This window comes from Mauremys mutica, chromosome 7 (assembly GCF_020497125.1).
Source record: "Mauremys mutica isolate MM-2020 ecotype Southern chromosome 7, ASM2049712v1, whole genome shotgun sequence".
Taxonomy (NCBI): Eukaryota; Metazoa; Chordata; order Testudines; family Geoemydidae; genus Mauremys; species Mauremys mutica.
The window spans coordinates 31,988,470-32,003,695 of record NC_059078.1 but is presented as its reverse complement, the minus strand read 5'-3'; the positions used below and the strand labels follow the sequence as shown (position 1 = coordinate 32,003,695).

The following is a 15,226-nucleotide window of genomic DNA, read 5'->3' as shown; positions in this document are numbered from 1 at the left end:
TGAGAAGATGACAGGATGCTTGGGCGTGGGGCACGCCCAACACCCACCCCCGGGCACTGTGCAGCATGTTAATGAGTGGCTCTCTGAGGTCAGGAGGGGCGTGAAGCCGGGGCCTGCTGGCAAGTGCAGAGCAAACCACAGCCCTGCCTGTGCCTGAGGAACATTGCTAAAATCTCCCAGGTTGGCAGCGCCGGCAAAGGACAGCCATAGGCTTATGCAGCTGAATTAGGATGCAGGACAGCTGAAGTAGGTTAGGGCACCAGTCTGCAACTTGGGTTCAATTCCCAGCACTACCAGGGACTCCTTGCTTGACCTTAAGGAAATCACTTCCCTGCTCCGGGCCACAGGTTCCCCCTCTGAATACTGCACCCTTTGTCCATTCAGACTGTGAGCTCTGCAGGGCAGGGACTGTGTCTCACTGTGTGTCTGTGCAGCACCTGGCACGATGGGGCCCCAATCTCCGGCAGGGTCTATGCAGCGCCTGGCACGATGGGGCCCCAATCTCCGGCAGGATGTGTGTAGGGCCCAACAAAATGGGGAAGTGGAGACACAGAGATGGGAAGGGACGTGCCGAGGGTCACAGAGGAAGTCAATGGCTGAGTTGGGAACTGGAACCAGGTTTCTTGCATTTCAGGCCAAGGGCTGGCCCTTAGGCCACGCTCCCACCCCGCCTCTCTCTCTCAAGCACTGAGACCCAGATCCTCCCCCAGAGGAGTCAGCTGCCTAAATAGCTCGGAGGACCTGGCCTGAGACACTGTTTGCATCACTGATGCTATATAAAAATAAGGTGCGTTAGTTTCACAACCAGCTTGCTTTACCCCCATTACCTTGCACACGGAAGGACAAACGTTGCTAATTAACACTTTGAACCTCCCCCCTGCGCCTTTTTAGCGGAGGATCGGAGCCCTTTACAGCCTAGCAGTACATCCATTAGAGGAAGGGAAATAATCAGTGTAACTTGAGGCATGGGGCTGGGAAAACCTCTCTAGAGTGACTGTTGGTGGCAGCAGCATCTGTGTGTTGTAGCTGACAATGCAGAAGAGAGAGAATTGTGAATAAAACCCAGGAGTCCTGGCCACCACTGTGCCTGCTGTAGCCATTAGATACCTCCCAAGGAACCCCAGAGTCCAGCCTCCCAGCTCTAGCCACTAGACAGCACTTCCTGTCTCTTCACCACCCGCATCCTGTTCCTTAGGCCTTATCCACCCGGGAAAGCGTTACCAGTTATAGTTTATCGGTCCAGTCATAGCTGTACAATCATGGGGACACTCATCACACAAAAGTGGGTATTTGAGGTTTTAGCTTAGACCCTTTCCTAAATGACATTAACTAACCTGAAAAAGTCCCTCTTCTACTAGAACATGCGTGTCTAGCTTCACAGCCTTCAAGGGACCATAAGATCATGTCATCTAACCTATCTATCCCAGACCAGAGAGTTTCACCCACTTGGTCCCCATGTACTGAGCCCAATAACTTGTGTCTGGCTAAAGCATCTTCCAGCAAGGCAGACAGACAGGACATGGCGGCATCAGGAGAGAGATTCCACCACTTCCAGTGGCTAATCACCTTTCTGGGGAATTATTGCTGCTTTGTTTCTAAGTGCAGCATGTCTGGCTTTAACTTCCAGCCATGGGAGCTTGTTCTGCCTTTCTTTGCTAAAGAGCCCTTCAGTATCTGGGATTCCCCCCACCCCCATGCAGGTGCTCTACCCTGTGAGCAAGTCACCTCTTGATTTTCTGTCTGCTCTCACTGGCCAGCCTTTTCTACAGCCCTTGGGTCATTGTTGTGGCTCTTCTCTGCACACACTGATTTTTCAACATCCTTTTTAACCAGACAACACATGTGAGGCTAAACCAGCATAACTGTATCGGTTAAAATTCACGCCTTCACTCACACCCTTTTGGGTGTCAACGAAACCGTTGATAAAATAGTTCCAGGTCTCCCCCTTGCTACAGCTGCGCAGCTTCCTTTAACAGCCATTCAGTTACTGAAAAGTTCTCCACCAGGTCAACAAAGCTCTTGCATCACGGTGCTGGAATGTCCGGCCAGACCAGCCAATTCATTCCTGGCTTATCATTATTACTAGGAAGTAGAGAGCTGACATACATGCTCCTGCATGAGTCACAAGGCTGAGGCGGCATGTGGGGGAGTGGGGTTTCCTGTACGCTCAGTATTACGCTAGCCCATCGCAGCCCTGACCAAGATTGGCGGTCTCCCATCATGCTCAGCATTGCAGAGATTCCCATTCACTCACTGGGTGGCCCCCACTGAAATTAGGGACCCTGTTACACAGGCATCCTCCAACAAAGATTAGCCCCCACCATCCCCCAAGATCAGGGCCTGTCAGGTGCACCAAGCCGTTCCTGCCCCCAGGACTTTGTGCTCTCCCTAGACAAAAGAAGGATTCTTCTCCATGTTTCACCAGTGGGGAAACAGATGCTGAGGAGGACTGAGTAGCCCCAGGCCACGTAAGAAGCCTGTGGCAGAGCAAGGAACTGAACACATGCCTGTGTGACTTACCCACAAGACCACCCTTCTTCCTGCTGCTGTGCTTAGACCACTATCCCAAAGATGGCAAGAGAAGCCAGGAGTCCTGGCTCCCAGTCCCCCTGCTCTGACCACTAGACCCCACACGCCTGGTACCTAATCTCATGCTCTAACCACAAATTGCTGCCGCACGCACATCCCCTCCCATGCTGGGAATAGAACCCAGAAGTCCTGATTCTCACTCCTCGCTTCCCTAAAGAGTAGGCCCCACTCTCTGATGCAACTAGGGATGCAATGAACCTAGAGCGCTGACTTCCCGGCCTGTATTTTAACCACAGCTCCATTTCCCTCTCCCTTCTCTGCACTTACTCTTCAAGCCACAATACCCTTCCGACTAACCAAATGCATCCTAGGGCAGTGAGCCGCTACAGCTGCCATCTTGTTAGCAGTTAAGTTAGAGGTTTTGGCAGAGTCCTGACTCATAAGAGCAGCACTGACTCCTGCGGGAGCCCCGATGACCGAGCCCCAAGCCAACGGGTTCCAGTGTGACTCACATTTGCTCTGCTCTGTACAGTTGATCATTAACAACCCCCTTCAATAGACATTTAAACAGCTCGAGGCTTGATGCTGCCATCCCAGTGTGCGTGCTCCGCCGGGCTGCGAGATGGAGCCTTAACACAGGGCTTCCTGCACTGACCTGCATTAAGGAGGAGGATTCCATACCACAGATACCCCCATTACACACCCTTTACCTGCCCTTTCTGCTGTGGTGGGGAAAGTGAAGTACACACATGTGCATGCTCTCACACCAGCTGTGTATATACATACATGCACGCACATGGCCATGCTCCACCCATTACATAGTTATACACACACACCCCACCTATCCACACACATGCTCTTACACCAGCTAAATACACATCCCAGCTATCCACACACATGCTCTCATGCCAACTACACACACACACACCCAACTACTTCAACAGTGAACTCTGGACCCGAAGGAAAACAAAAAACAGCCTTAACACCCATCTGAGACATGCAACACGATTCAAAGGCCTCCACAGGGGAAGGTTGGCTCAGTGGTTAGGACACTAACCTGGGCCTTGTAGGATAAGGATTCAAGTCCCCACTCTGCTACAGCCTCCCTGTTTAACCTGGGGCAAGTCCCTTCCCCCCTTTGTGCCCCAGGTTCCCCTCCCACCCTATACTGCGAGTGGGAGTGCTGGCGGGCAGGGATGGTTTCAACATATGTGTGTGCAGCACCTGGCCTGATGGGGACCCCGCTCTCAGGTGGGGTCCCAGCTGCTACTGTAATGTTACTAATAATGTGCACCCTATAACAGGCTCCCACTCTTGGTCTTTCATGTGCTACCGTAACATATCTAGTAAGTTAGCTACACTGATTAACCTCGCTAAATGGGACACTAACATAGTGACAAACAGCTGTTCTCAGCACATCAGGGGCACAGGCAGCATGTGTTATAAACACCTTGCACAAGGGGTTAAAGACAGTGATAAGCAGCTGTAACAATTCATCAGCTATTCATTAAAACAGCTAGTGATTTATTAACCCTCCACATGCCTGTTTTGAAATGGAACTTGAACACAAAGCGTTGGCAAAGGGCCCCGGATTCCTTTCTCACTGCAAATCCAGGAGTGCTCCAGCAAATTCAGTGCAAGGCTGAGGCAAACCAGACACTGATGGAGCCGGAGCTGGACGGGCAATGGTAAAAAATTGGTAGTGTCCCTTTTTAACAGCTCAGAGTTTGCAGGAAGCCTCAGTTCTTTTACCAGTCAATCACTCGACACAGACAGAGCCCTCTGAAATCAACAGGCAGTGCTGGATCCAAAAATTACCTGCCAACCAAGATTCCAGCCAGGTTACCCTGACGACAGGAACAACACACACGCACACACAGTTGACACTTGTGCTAATTTTTTTTAAATTTAGTAGCTATCGTCCCCACTCAGCCCTGGCAGTTTCTCACTGATAGCACAAGGTACAGGGAGATGTTTGTATTGCAGCAGTGCCGCTGGGGGAAGGGGGGGACAAGGGGGGCAATTTGCCCCAGGCCCCGGGTCCTGCAGGGGCCCCCACGAGAATATAGTATTCTATAGTATTGCAACTTTTTTTATGGAAGGGGCCCCTCAAAATTGCTTTGCCCCAGGCCCCCTGCATCCTCTGGGCGGCCCTGTGCCAAAGTGTCTGATCTGAGACCCACCAAGCCAGGTGCTGCACAGACATCCTCCCCCTCCCCCAACCAAGATCTGAGGGGCCTAGTTGTGCCACATGCTGCGCACACACCCCTGACCAAGATCTGGGGGAAATCCCTGACCCCCTCACGCTGTGCTGCACAGACACAATGGGAGACCAGCCTTGCCTTGAAGAGCTCACAGTCCAAGCAAATGGGGTGAATAAGCCAGCCCTATTTTACAGACAAGGGAAACTGAGGCATGGATGAAGTGACTTGGCTGAGGGTTCCCAAGAACTGTGCGGTAGAGCCAGCCCTTGAAGCCAGGTGTCCTGCAGGTTAGTGCAGTGCTTTCACCAGAAAGCCATCATTGGCCTGGCTTTGAGATGGAGCATGAGTCACTCTTACCTAGGAGAAGGTGTTAAAACAATCAGGAGATTTTGGGTCTGTGCAGGGCTCCCCACGCCAGCGGATCTCCTTTGGGCCCAACTATAGTGCAAGCAATGATACAGATGCCGTAAATGGGCCTCAGTCTCAGCCAAGGGACAACACCTGGCCTGACAGCAGGCCCCTTCGTCTGAGCTAGAGCAACATGGCAGTACCATACTACTACAGCATATCATAGAATGGGACCCTCTGGGCATTACCACAGTACTATTAATAATGTGCATGTCATAAGGGAACCCTGATCTTGGTCAGCATCTTTTGGCTGTACCTTACTACTATTGCTCATGCACCTGCCATAATGCCTCCCCCACCCCTCTGCATCTGGATCAGGGTCTGTGCAGTGCCTGGCACATCAGGGCCCCCTTCCTCATCTCATAGGGCTTCCAGCCCCTGCTGTCATACAAACCAAGGCACAGTAAAATGAGGGGATTTCAAAAGCTGTTTTTAAACAGCCGATCATCTCTGAAATAGAGATCTTGAGCTAAAATCAATCAATTTCCTTTCAAGTTAGTCGCACAAGCATCTGCTGTGATCCCACGGAGAATATGCCCTGCCGCCAAAATGATTGATTAACTTTAACAAAAAATAAAAGGTAATTTCCTGCCAAGTACCAGGCATGGTTTTCTGAGGTTTTTGGCTCCTACAGCAAGATCAAGTGCTTTACCTAACGCAGCCAGCGCCTAAACCTGAAAAACGGGTCCTGTGCAGTTGGGGAGCATGAGTAATCGTATTTCCAATGCCTCGCAAGAAGGAGCCAGCGGAGGTAAGAGTTACATCATAGATGTTTTTTAAAAAGGCTGGTACAGCCGAGAGTTTCAGACAGGAGTGGCAGGCGGCACGCAGTGAGATGCTGCCTTGGATGACTGCGATTCTCAGATCCCTTTCTGGTGTATTACTGTGGTAGAAAAAGCAAAGTCTTGTCTCCACTGGGTGATTCTATGGGCTGCTGGAGATCTCAAGAGGTCTGTCAAATAAGGAACCAAGGAAGCAATATTTAGATTATTATATGTATTGCAACAGTACAAAGGAGCCCCACTCATGGACCTGGACCCTTGTGTCTGGCACTGTCCAGACACTGAACAAGAGATGGTCCCTCCCTCAAAGAGTTTTTTAGATCGATTTAAAAATTGCTGTTCTTCCAAACAAATTAAAACACACCCCAAAATCTGCTGAAGATTGAAGCAGACACACACACAGGGAGGACAAGCTACTGTGGCCAATTTCGTTATTGCGCTAGGAGACACAATATGTGGTTTTCCTGCTATTTCTCTACATCAAGCAGACACAGAACAAGAGCGTTCTCCATCCTGTGTATTACAGGAGTAGCAGAGGCAGGATTAGAACCCAGCTGTCTCAATTACTAGCCTAGACCGTGTGCCTTCTCTTTAAGCCAAGGGTAGTCAATTATTTTTTCATCAAGGTCCAGACGCCAGAGAAAATAATAAAAACCCAATAACGATCATAAGTAAACAACAAGATTTCACACTCCGTTCAAAAGCGTCCGGTGGTCTGGATTCGGCCTGCAGCCCGCCTATTGACTACGCCCGCTTTCAGCCCTTGTCTGCGTACAGTAGTTGTATCACTTTAATGCTGCTGTAGTTAAAGTGGCACAATGCACCTGACATAGCCAGAGTTTTACTCTTATCAATGTATATATACTAGGACAATTATTCCCATGGAGCAGTGGCTTTCAAACCGGGGCATGCGTAACCCTAGGTACAGGAGTTCTCATCCGGGGGTATGTGCAAAAATTCCTGTAATGGTGGACAACGCATTTTATTTAGGAAGACACTGCAATGGAATTGTAGGGTCATAAAATACCTCTCTCAGATTGGGGTATGCAGTAGACTCCATTTGGAAAAGGGTACACAGCCTAGAAAGCTTGAAAACCACTGCCACACAGGGGAATAATCTAGACCAGTCCAAGGCATGGGGCACCTGCAGAACAGAGAAGGACATTTTTTTCTCCATTGCACAATTGGCCAAATGTAGAAGGTGAGACAATCCCAGCCTCTGACAGATCAAAGATCAGCTACAGCTGGAAACGGGACATGAGTCAAACTAGGGCTCTGAGGTGGGTCCAGAGAATTCGCTGGCTTTGATGCCTGGTGGTGGATCTTGCTCCTGTGCTCAGGTTCTTACTCATCATCAGATTTTGGGTTGGGAAGGAATTTCTCTCACAGCTGATTGGCAGGGACCGGGGGAGGGGGGGCAGGTGTGCCTTCCTCTGCAGCATAGGGTGGGGGGTCACCTGCTGGGATCATCTAGGCATGTCTCACCTCATTCAGGCCTCTGTTATGGCAGGGGAACAGGCACCGGTGGTCTCTCCTGTTCTAGGCCCAGGGCTCAGGTGCCCAAGGACTGAAATGCACTAGTCTAACTAAAGTCATTGAGCTAAGTACAGAGGTAGCTGGGTGAAGTTAAAGGGCCTGAGATACAAAGATCAAACTAGAGGACCTCATTGTCCCTTCTGGCCTTAAACTCTATGAAAGAGCATCCACGCTAGCCGATGTCGTGGTACATCTCTCTCACACATACCCCCACAACCACCAGTACAAAATCTGTGCATAGGCCAGGCCTGAGCAATAACATTGTACAACTAAGTTTTTCTTTAGCTGATTGAAGCCTCCAGCCCTGCATGTGTTTAACGTGAAACACACGCCTCATCCCCTTGTTTCCCCAGTGATGACACCCCTCTCATTCAGGGACCAGGTTTTCCATCCACAATGGCTCAGGAAACTAACGATTCTCAACTGGGAGGACAAATGAGCCCCAGTTTAACCCAGAGGGAGGGGTTGAAGAACCAGTAGCTGGGAGTGGAATTAAAATTCACACTGGGAAGGCAGAAGCAAATTCTGTCTGCTGGAGACCCAGGGAAAGGGGGATTCCCCCATCACCTGCAGAGCTTTTAAATCAAGCCTCGATGTTTTGTCCCAACACGATAGATCTGGGCCCCTCCCCAGCTTGTCGGCTCAACACAGGAAGCAGCAGGTGTTCCAGCCAGGGCACTGCATGAGGCCCCATTAGATTATAACAACCCCTTTCTGGACTGGAAAATTCATTAATTGTGAACTCTGCTTGGTCTGGAAGCTCTCTGGGGCAGGAGGCTGCACAGAACCTAGCCCCATGGGGACACACCTCTGTTGGCAGACAGGTCTGGACAGCCTCTAGCACAGCAGGGACAGCCCCATGCTCTTAGTCAGATGGAACAGGACGTCTCCCCCAGTCTCAGTGTAGGGGTTCTGGGCAGCAACGGGTCCACCCCCGGTCCCCCAATCTTATGCTCAAATTTGTTAGTCTCTAAAGGTGCCACATGTACTCCTGTTCTTTTTGCGGATACAGACTAACATGGCTACTACTCTGAAACCTGTTTGGAAAATGTCAGCTATTTACAGGGGAGAACTTAAGATGCCCGAGGAAGGAGGCCACTGGGCTGAAGCTTTCGGAAGAGCTTGTTTTTGACTAACCTGAGGTTTTCCAAAAATTCACTCCCACTCCTTTAAAAGGACTGGAAGCATGCTGCTGAGCCAGAGCCAGACTAGTGTGAGTGTGAGCTCTTCAGGGCAGGGACCAGCTTTTGTTCAGTTTGTACAGCACCTAGCACAGGGGTCGGCAACCTTTCAGAAGTGGTGTGCTGAGTCTTAATTTATTCACTCTAATTTAAAGTCTCGTGTGCCAGTCATACATTGTAACGTTTTTAGAAGGTCTCTTTCTATAAGTCTATAATAAATAACTAAGCTGTTGTATGTAAAGTAAATAAGGTTTTTAAAATGTTTAAGAAGTTTCATTTAATTTTAAATTAAAATGCAGAGCCCCCTAGACCAGGGGCCAGGACCCGGGCAGTGTGAGTGCCACTGAAAATCAGCTTGCATGCCGCCTTTGGCACGTGTGCCATAGGTTGCCTACCCCTGACCTAGTGCAATGGGTCTTGATCCATGACTAAGGCTGCTGGGTCCAACTGCAGTATGCATGAAAACAGATCTATTATGGATAGAAATAGTCTAACAACTGGAGGCATTTTCACCACTTATCACACATCCCTTAAAGCCCCGTCGCTCACTCTGCTTCGCTTACAAAAGGGAAGGTGAAGGGGTGACTTGGTCCCAATCTAGCAGTACCGACATGAGGAATTCTAATTTGAAAATGGGCTCCTCAGTCTAACCGATGAAGGTTGAACACGACCCAATGGCTGGAAGCAGAAGCAAGACTAATTCAGAATGAAACCAGGTTCCCATTTTAACAGACAGGATAATTAGCCAAGGGCTGTGGTGGATTTACCATCACTGGCAATGTTTAAATCAAGACAAGATGTATTTCTAACAGACCAGTCCTAGTTCAACCAGGAGTTACTTCAGGAGACATCCTAGGGCCTGGGATACACAGAAATCAGACTAGAGAACCACAATGGGTCTTCTGGCTCAGCTCTCTCTAGCCAGGACTTTCAGGCTCCCTACTATTAGCCAGTGTCTTGGGGCAGCTGGCTCCCCAGGCAGCCCAGGGAACCAGCTGACCTGGTAAACTGGAAGTCCTGGGTCCCCAGAACCATGGCAGATACAATCCCCAGGGTCCTCAGCAGCTGCTCACATGATTCAGGTTAGCATCACCTGTCATGCAGTGGAGAGCAGAGTGAAACTGACAAGAATCATGTCTGTTTCCCCTGAGCACCTGCTGGAATAGGTATTACATTTTGAAAACAGTGTTTCCCCATTTCTAAAATTGTCAGACTTGCTGAAAACTTATGTCCTGCAAAGCAGAAATCCCAAATTTCAGTCACTCTAGTGCTAGGGCAATGGTATTGCAAATGGGGTAGAGACGCTCTCACAGCAAGACATTAGGGCCTGATGCAGCTCTCACATTCACACAGGAGGAGGGCAGAGTCATGCCTTCTCATTTTGAATCTCTCCCACATTTTCACTTGTGAAGAAAGGACTTAAAACAAAAACAAAGAACACGGAAGCAGGATCATTCTCCCCCCCACCCCCCTCCAATCTTCATTCCTGCAGCATAAATCACTCCCAGCATGGAGAATACACGTAAGCAGTGGGAGTGGATGCAAACTCACACAGCACAGAGATTCCTGTTTTCCTGCAAACCAGCTCTCAGGGAGTGGAAGGAGAGAACACAGCACTTTACAATTAGCTAACGAAATGTCATCACCCACCCTTTGCAGCTGCTGAATTATCAGCCTCAGTTTTACGAGGGAGGGGCAGACCCGGGGTTTAGACCTGGGAAAATAGGAATTGCCAGACTAGATCAGACCAGCAGGCTGTCTAACCCAGAATTTAGAGCGTCATAATTTGGGGACAGGAATAGAGTTGTTGTTTAGTGTTTGTACTGCACCTTGCTCATGACTGGGACTTATAGGCACTACAGCAATACAAACACCATCCACTAATGCTTCAGAGGAAGATGCAGGAACACCAGAGGGAGCTGATGTAGGATAATATATTCCCAATGAAAGTCTCCTCCTGATTACTAATCAATTAAAAGATGAGCTTAAACCCCAAAGCTTGAGGTTTAATAGCCCTGCCAAAGTTTGCTAACATTAACTATAGCTGGATATTCTTGTTATCCATATAACCTGTCCAATCCTTTTTGGAAGCTTGGTAAATTCTTGGCCTCTGACTTCCTGTGGCAGCAAGTACCATAGTCTAAAAGAAATACTCTATCCTTTGATCCGGTGCGAGTTTCATAAAGTCATAGAAATGTCTGGCTGGAAGGGACCTTGAGGGGTCATCAAGTCCAGCCCCAATACTGAGGTAGGATCAAGTAAACCCAGACCATGCCTGACAGGTGTTTGTTGAAACCAGTTCTTAACCTCCAGTGATGTGGATTCCACAGCCTCCCTCAGGGGAGTTAAGCTCTGGAACAGGCTCCAAGAGTTAGAAATTTTTTTTCCTAATATTTGACCTAAAATCTCCCTTGCTGCAGATTAAACTCATTATTTCTTGTCCTACCATTAGTGGACATGGAGAACAATTGATCAAATACGTTAAGGGCTGTTTTAAAGAGGATGGTGAAGACTTATCAGGTCCCCACTCAGTCTTTTCTCAATACGAAACAAGCCCAGGTTTGGGTTTTTTTTAAACCTTTCCTCACAGGTCAGGTTTTCTAAAGACATTTATCATTTTTGTTGCTCTTCTCTGGACTCTCTCCAGTTTATCAACATCTTTCCTAAAGCCTGGCCCCCAGAACTGGACACAGCACTCCAGCTGAGGCCTCACCAGTGCCAAGCAGAGCAGGACAATGACCTCCTGGGTCTTACATACAAGACTCCTGTTAATACACCCCAGAATAATATCAGCTTTTTAAAAAAAAAAGCCACACAACTGCACCACACTGTTGGCTCATTCAATTTGTGATCCACTATGACCCCCAAATTATTTTCCAGCAGTACCACTGTCTAGCCAGCTATTTCCCATGTTATAGCTGTGCATTTGGTTTTTTCCCCTTCTCAAAGTGTAGTGCTTTGCACTTGTCTTTACTGCTACCTTCAGACTTCACTGTAGGCCCTCATTTTTGTGCTATGAGGCCAGGAGATCCTGATTTACCCTCTCCCCTCATTTATTAGTTGATAGACTTATCTCAGGGGGCTTGGTCTGTGGTGCGAGAGCAGCCATCCTCCACTGGGGTGAGCATGGAACAACAACGCACTCTTTACTAGGACCTACAGGCTTCAACCAGAGTTGGGGACAGATCCACAGCTGGTGCAAATGAACGTAGCCCTGGGGCTTCAGAGATTGGCAGCAGGTGGCAGGACACAAAAAGACCCCCAAGCACTGGCGATGCTGTAGCCAACCCATTACAGTAGATTTACAAATGACTCTCAGAACCCAAGTTCTGCACATGGCAGCATCCCTCCCCTGTCCTATTTTCCTCTGTTTAGGCCAAGCTTTGGGGCAGGGACCTTCCTTTGTCAACAAAACAGCTTCAAATCGCCACTTAGTTATTTGGGGGCTGCCAAACTGGATGTGCCTTAAATGGACCCCTTCCATCAGGCTCCTTTAAGGAAGGTCTCCATTTGTGCACCCAGAAATCCTTACGCACTTTGGAAAAATTGAGCCCTCCCATCATTCGCTCTGTATCTGGAGCATGAGAGGGACCAGTTTGCTAGGAGCCAATATACTGGTAGCGATGGGCCAAACAGGAAATTTACAAGCTTTTTACAGGCTCTGGTATCAAATGTGTAGGTTTCCTTCTGTGAGAAAGGTGGCCAGATGCTACAGCAAAGGCTCCATGAGAACACAGCTGGATGGTTAGAAGGCAGGTATTCTGTATTTTTAAATAAAGGCAGCAGGTGGATTTTTGAGCACTTAGAAAAACTGGCTGTTAAACAGCAAGAATGTCTCAGCCTGAACTAAAATGGAGCTCCTGCCACACTATGACAAGAATATTCATAGATTCAGGCCAGAAGGGACCATTAGACCAAGTCTGACCACCTATATAACAGGCCAGAGAATACCACAGCAGTTTTCCCTGTACTGAGCCCCATCGCTCATGTTTTTCTTAGACAGCTGCTCTAGAAATGATTCTGGGGCTGTTCTCTGGCCTGTGCTATACAGGTGGCCAGACCAGATGACCACAACATTCCCTTTAGGCCATGGAGTCTATGAATCTATGTTTGACTGGAGCATCTTCCAGCTGGGCAGCCAGTTTGGAGTGGGTGACATCAAGACATGGAGTATTCCTCCCCCCACCCCTTGCTTTCAGAGTTTGGTCCCTGAGAAACACTGGAGTCTTAACTCTAACTTGAATGTTTCTGACTTTAATCTAGTGGAGAACCGTAGAATAAGAACCAAGAGCTAGAAATTAAAGAGCCCTTTAGTACCTGCTGTTTCCTCTCTGAAGATACTTGTACACTGATCAAGCCACCTCTCAATCCATCACCGTCCTCCAAAAGCAGTGCCGCACATCTGGCACAGATGGGCGTGTGGTTAAGGTTCTGGATACCCGAGTTCTATCCTCAGCTCTGCCACTGACTCCTTGTCTCACTATGGGCAACACACTACAGCCTCTTTGCCTCAGTTTGCCCCATTTTAAGTGGTTCACTAGCCGATAGATGCTTTGAGGATAAACCAGCCAGACTGAGAGGCTCTGATACTGTAATGACAAGAGCCCTGCCAGGCCAGGGTGGCACAGGGCGATTGACCAGCACTGCTAGCCCTAAGAGTGAACTATTCCACAATAACTATTGTGCTTTAAATTCACACCCTACCTTACTTCAGAATAGCTTCCTTGTATTGACAAGCCCCAAGCACCTAGCAGTGATCCAGACTCAAGCCAACTGCTTGAGGGGGCTGAATGACATGACATGAGTTTGCCACGTCTCAGACTTGTCCCTACTGGGTCATTTAGAGCCCACCTCCCCATATAAATAAAAGCAGCTACTTTCTCAATCAGCACAGACCCAGGGAAGAAAGGGCAGGAGGTGGGGGAAGCATTGCAGGGAGCAAGTTTGTGCTACATGCTCACACCTCTGTTTCCTCCCCCTGCCCCGTTGTGAACAGGGGTAGGGGGGCACATTGTGCAGTGGCGGTGCAGAGTAAGGGGGCACTCAGGCACAGCCACTCCTGCCTTGCCCCCACCCACCACAGGGATCCCCCACCTTGTGTAATGGGTGACCCCTAGCCATCATACCTGGTGTGGGCAAGTCCTCTCCCCTTCCTGACCTTCCAATATCCCACCCCACATTGCAGAGTGCTGGGCGGCAGCATATCCTGCTATTGCACCCCAGGGTCAGCTCTCCCATTGCACCCTGAGGGCAGCCCCCCCAGCCTACAGCTCCCCTCTAATTGCACAGGGCGGGGGGGGGGGGCTTACGGGACAGGCCTCTTTCCTTCACTGCAAGAGCTATGAGGGGCAGCCTCCCCTAACACCTGGGACTCTAGGGCCCAGCCCCCATTGCACCGCGCTCTGGGGGCAGGAGACTCACCCCACTCCAGGAACTGCTGCACGCTGCGCTCCCGCCGCAGGGGGGCGCCGCTGCACTCCCGGTACAGGCACAGCAGCACGTCCAGCAGCGACTCGAGCCCGGGCCCCTGCAGCAGCTCCCGCAGCCCGGCCAGGCGCCGCTCCACCGGGCTGCACATGCTGCCCCACTCCGGCCGCTCCAGCCTCGCTGCCTGCCTGCCCTTCCCCACTCCCCGCAGCCCGGGCCCCGCCCCTGCCGGCCGGCCCCCAATGGGAGGGAGCTACCGACACCTGGGCCAGGTGGGGAAGGGGCGGGGCCAGCTGTGCCAGATGTGCTCTGACAGCTCCACGCCCCCAGGGCTGGGGAGGGAGAGAAGGGGAAAGCGGGGCAGAAGAAAAAGCGGGGGGAGACCACAAGAGCAGGAATGGAGGGAGACCGACGGGCAGACAGGAGCCAGGCGGGAAAATAGAGGGAAGGAAGGTGTGTAGGGGGAGGAATGGACAGATGGCAGGAGAGACGGGCGCAAGTACGGGGGGGGGGGGGTGGATAGATAGAGGACGGCCAATGGAAAAAAGAGGGGGTGGCTGGAGAGGCAAAGCTGCAAACAAGGAGAGTCTCGGGGAAGGCTGGCTCACGAGAAGGGATGAAGAGGTGAGGAGTGACAGCCAGCCAGGGCCGGGGGTGGATGGACCGACAGGAGAGCCCCTGGAGGGAGAACGGAGAACAGAAAGAAAACAGAGCGAACGGGAGAGAGAGAGAGATTCAGCTTAGAATGAAAAAGAGGAAGATGGAATGAGAGAGGTATGGCACATGCTTGTTCTCCCCACCTCTGCTCTACCATGGAGGAGCCAGGCCAACCCCATCAGGGCCAGGCTAAGATAGACCCCTGCCTCACCGGCAACCCAAACGAGACATAAGAATGGCCATACTGGGTCAGACCAAAGGTCCATCCAGCCCAGTATCCTATCTGCTGACAGTGGCCAATGCCAGGTGCCCCAGAGGGAGTGAACCTAACAGGTAATGATCAAGAGATCTCTCTCCTGCCATCCATCTCCACCCTCTGACAGAGGCTAGGGACACCATTCCTTACCCATCCTGGCTAATAGCCATTAATGGACTCAACCTCCATGAATTTATCTAGTTCTCTTTTAAACCCTGTTATAGTCCTAGCCTTCACAGCCTCCTC

At 50.2% G+C, this 15,226-nt stretch overlaps 1 protein-coding gene across 2 annotated transcripts in view; it reads right to left on the bottom strand.

Moving 5' to 3' along the window:
- Positions 1–14,218, bottom strand: part of CDC42BPG (CDC42 binding protein kinase gamma) — a 62,529-nt gene extending 48,311 nt beyond the window's left edge. Inside the window, exon 1 of one of the 2 annotated variants that reach the window (XM_045023195.1) lies at positions 14,062–14,218. In XM_045023195.1, coding sequence (XP_044879130.1) covers positions 14,062–14,218 — 157 coding nt within the window. Of the gene's footprint in view, positions 1–5,793; positions 5,816–14,061 lie in introns of those variants that run through there. The other variant, XM_045023196.1, reaches the window with a different exon arrangement.
- Between the last annotated feature and the right edge of the window lie 1,008 nt (positions 14,219–15,226).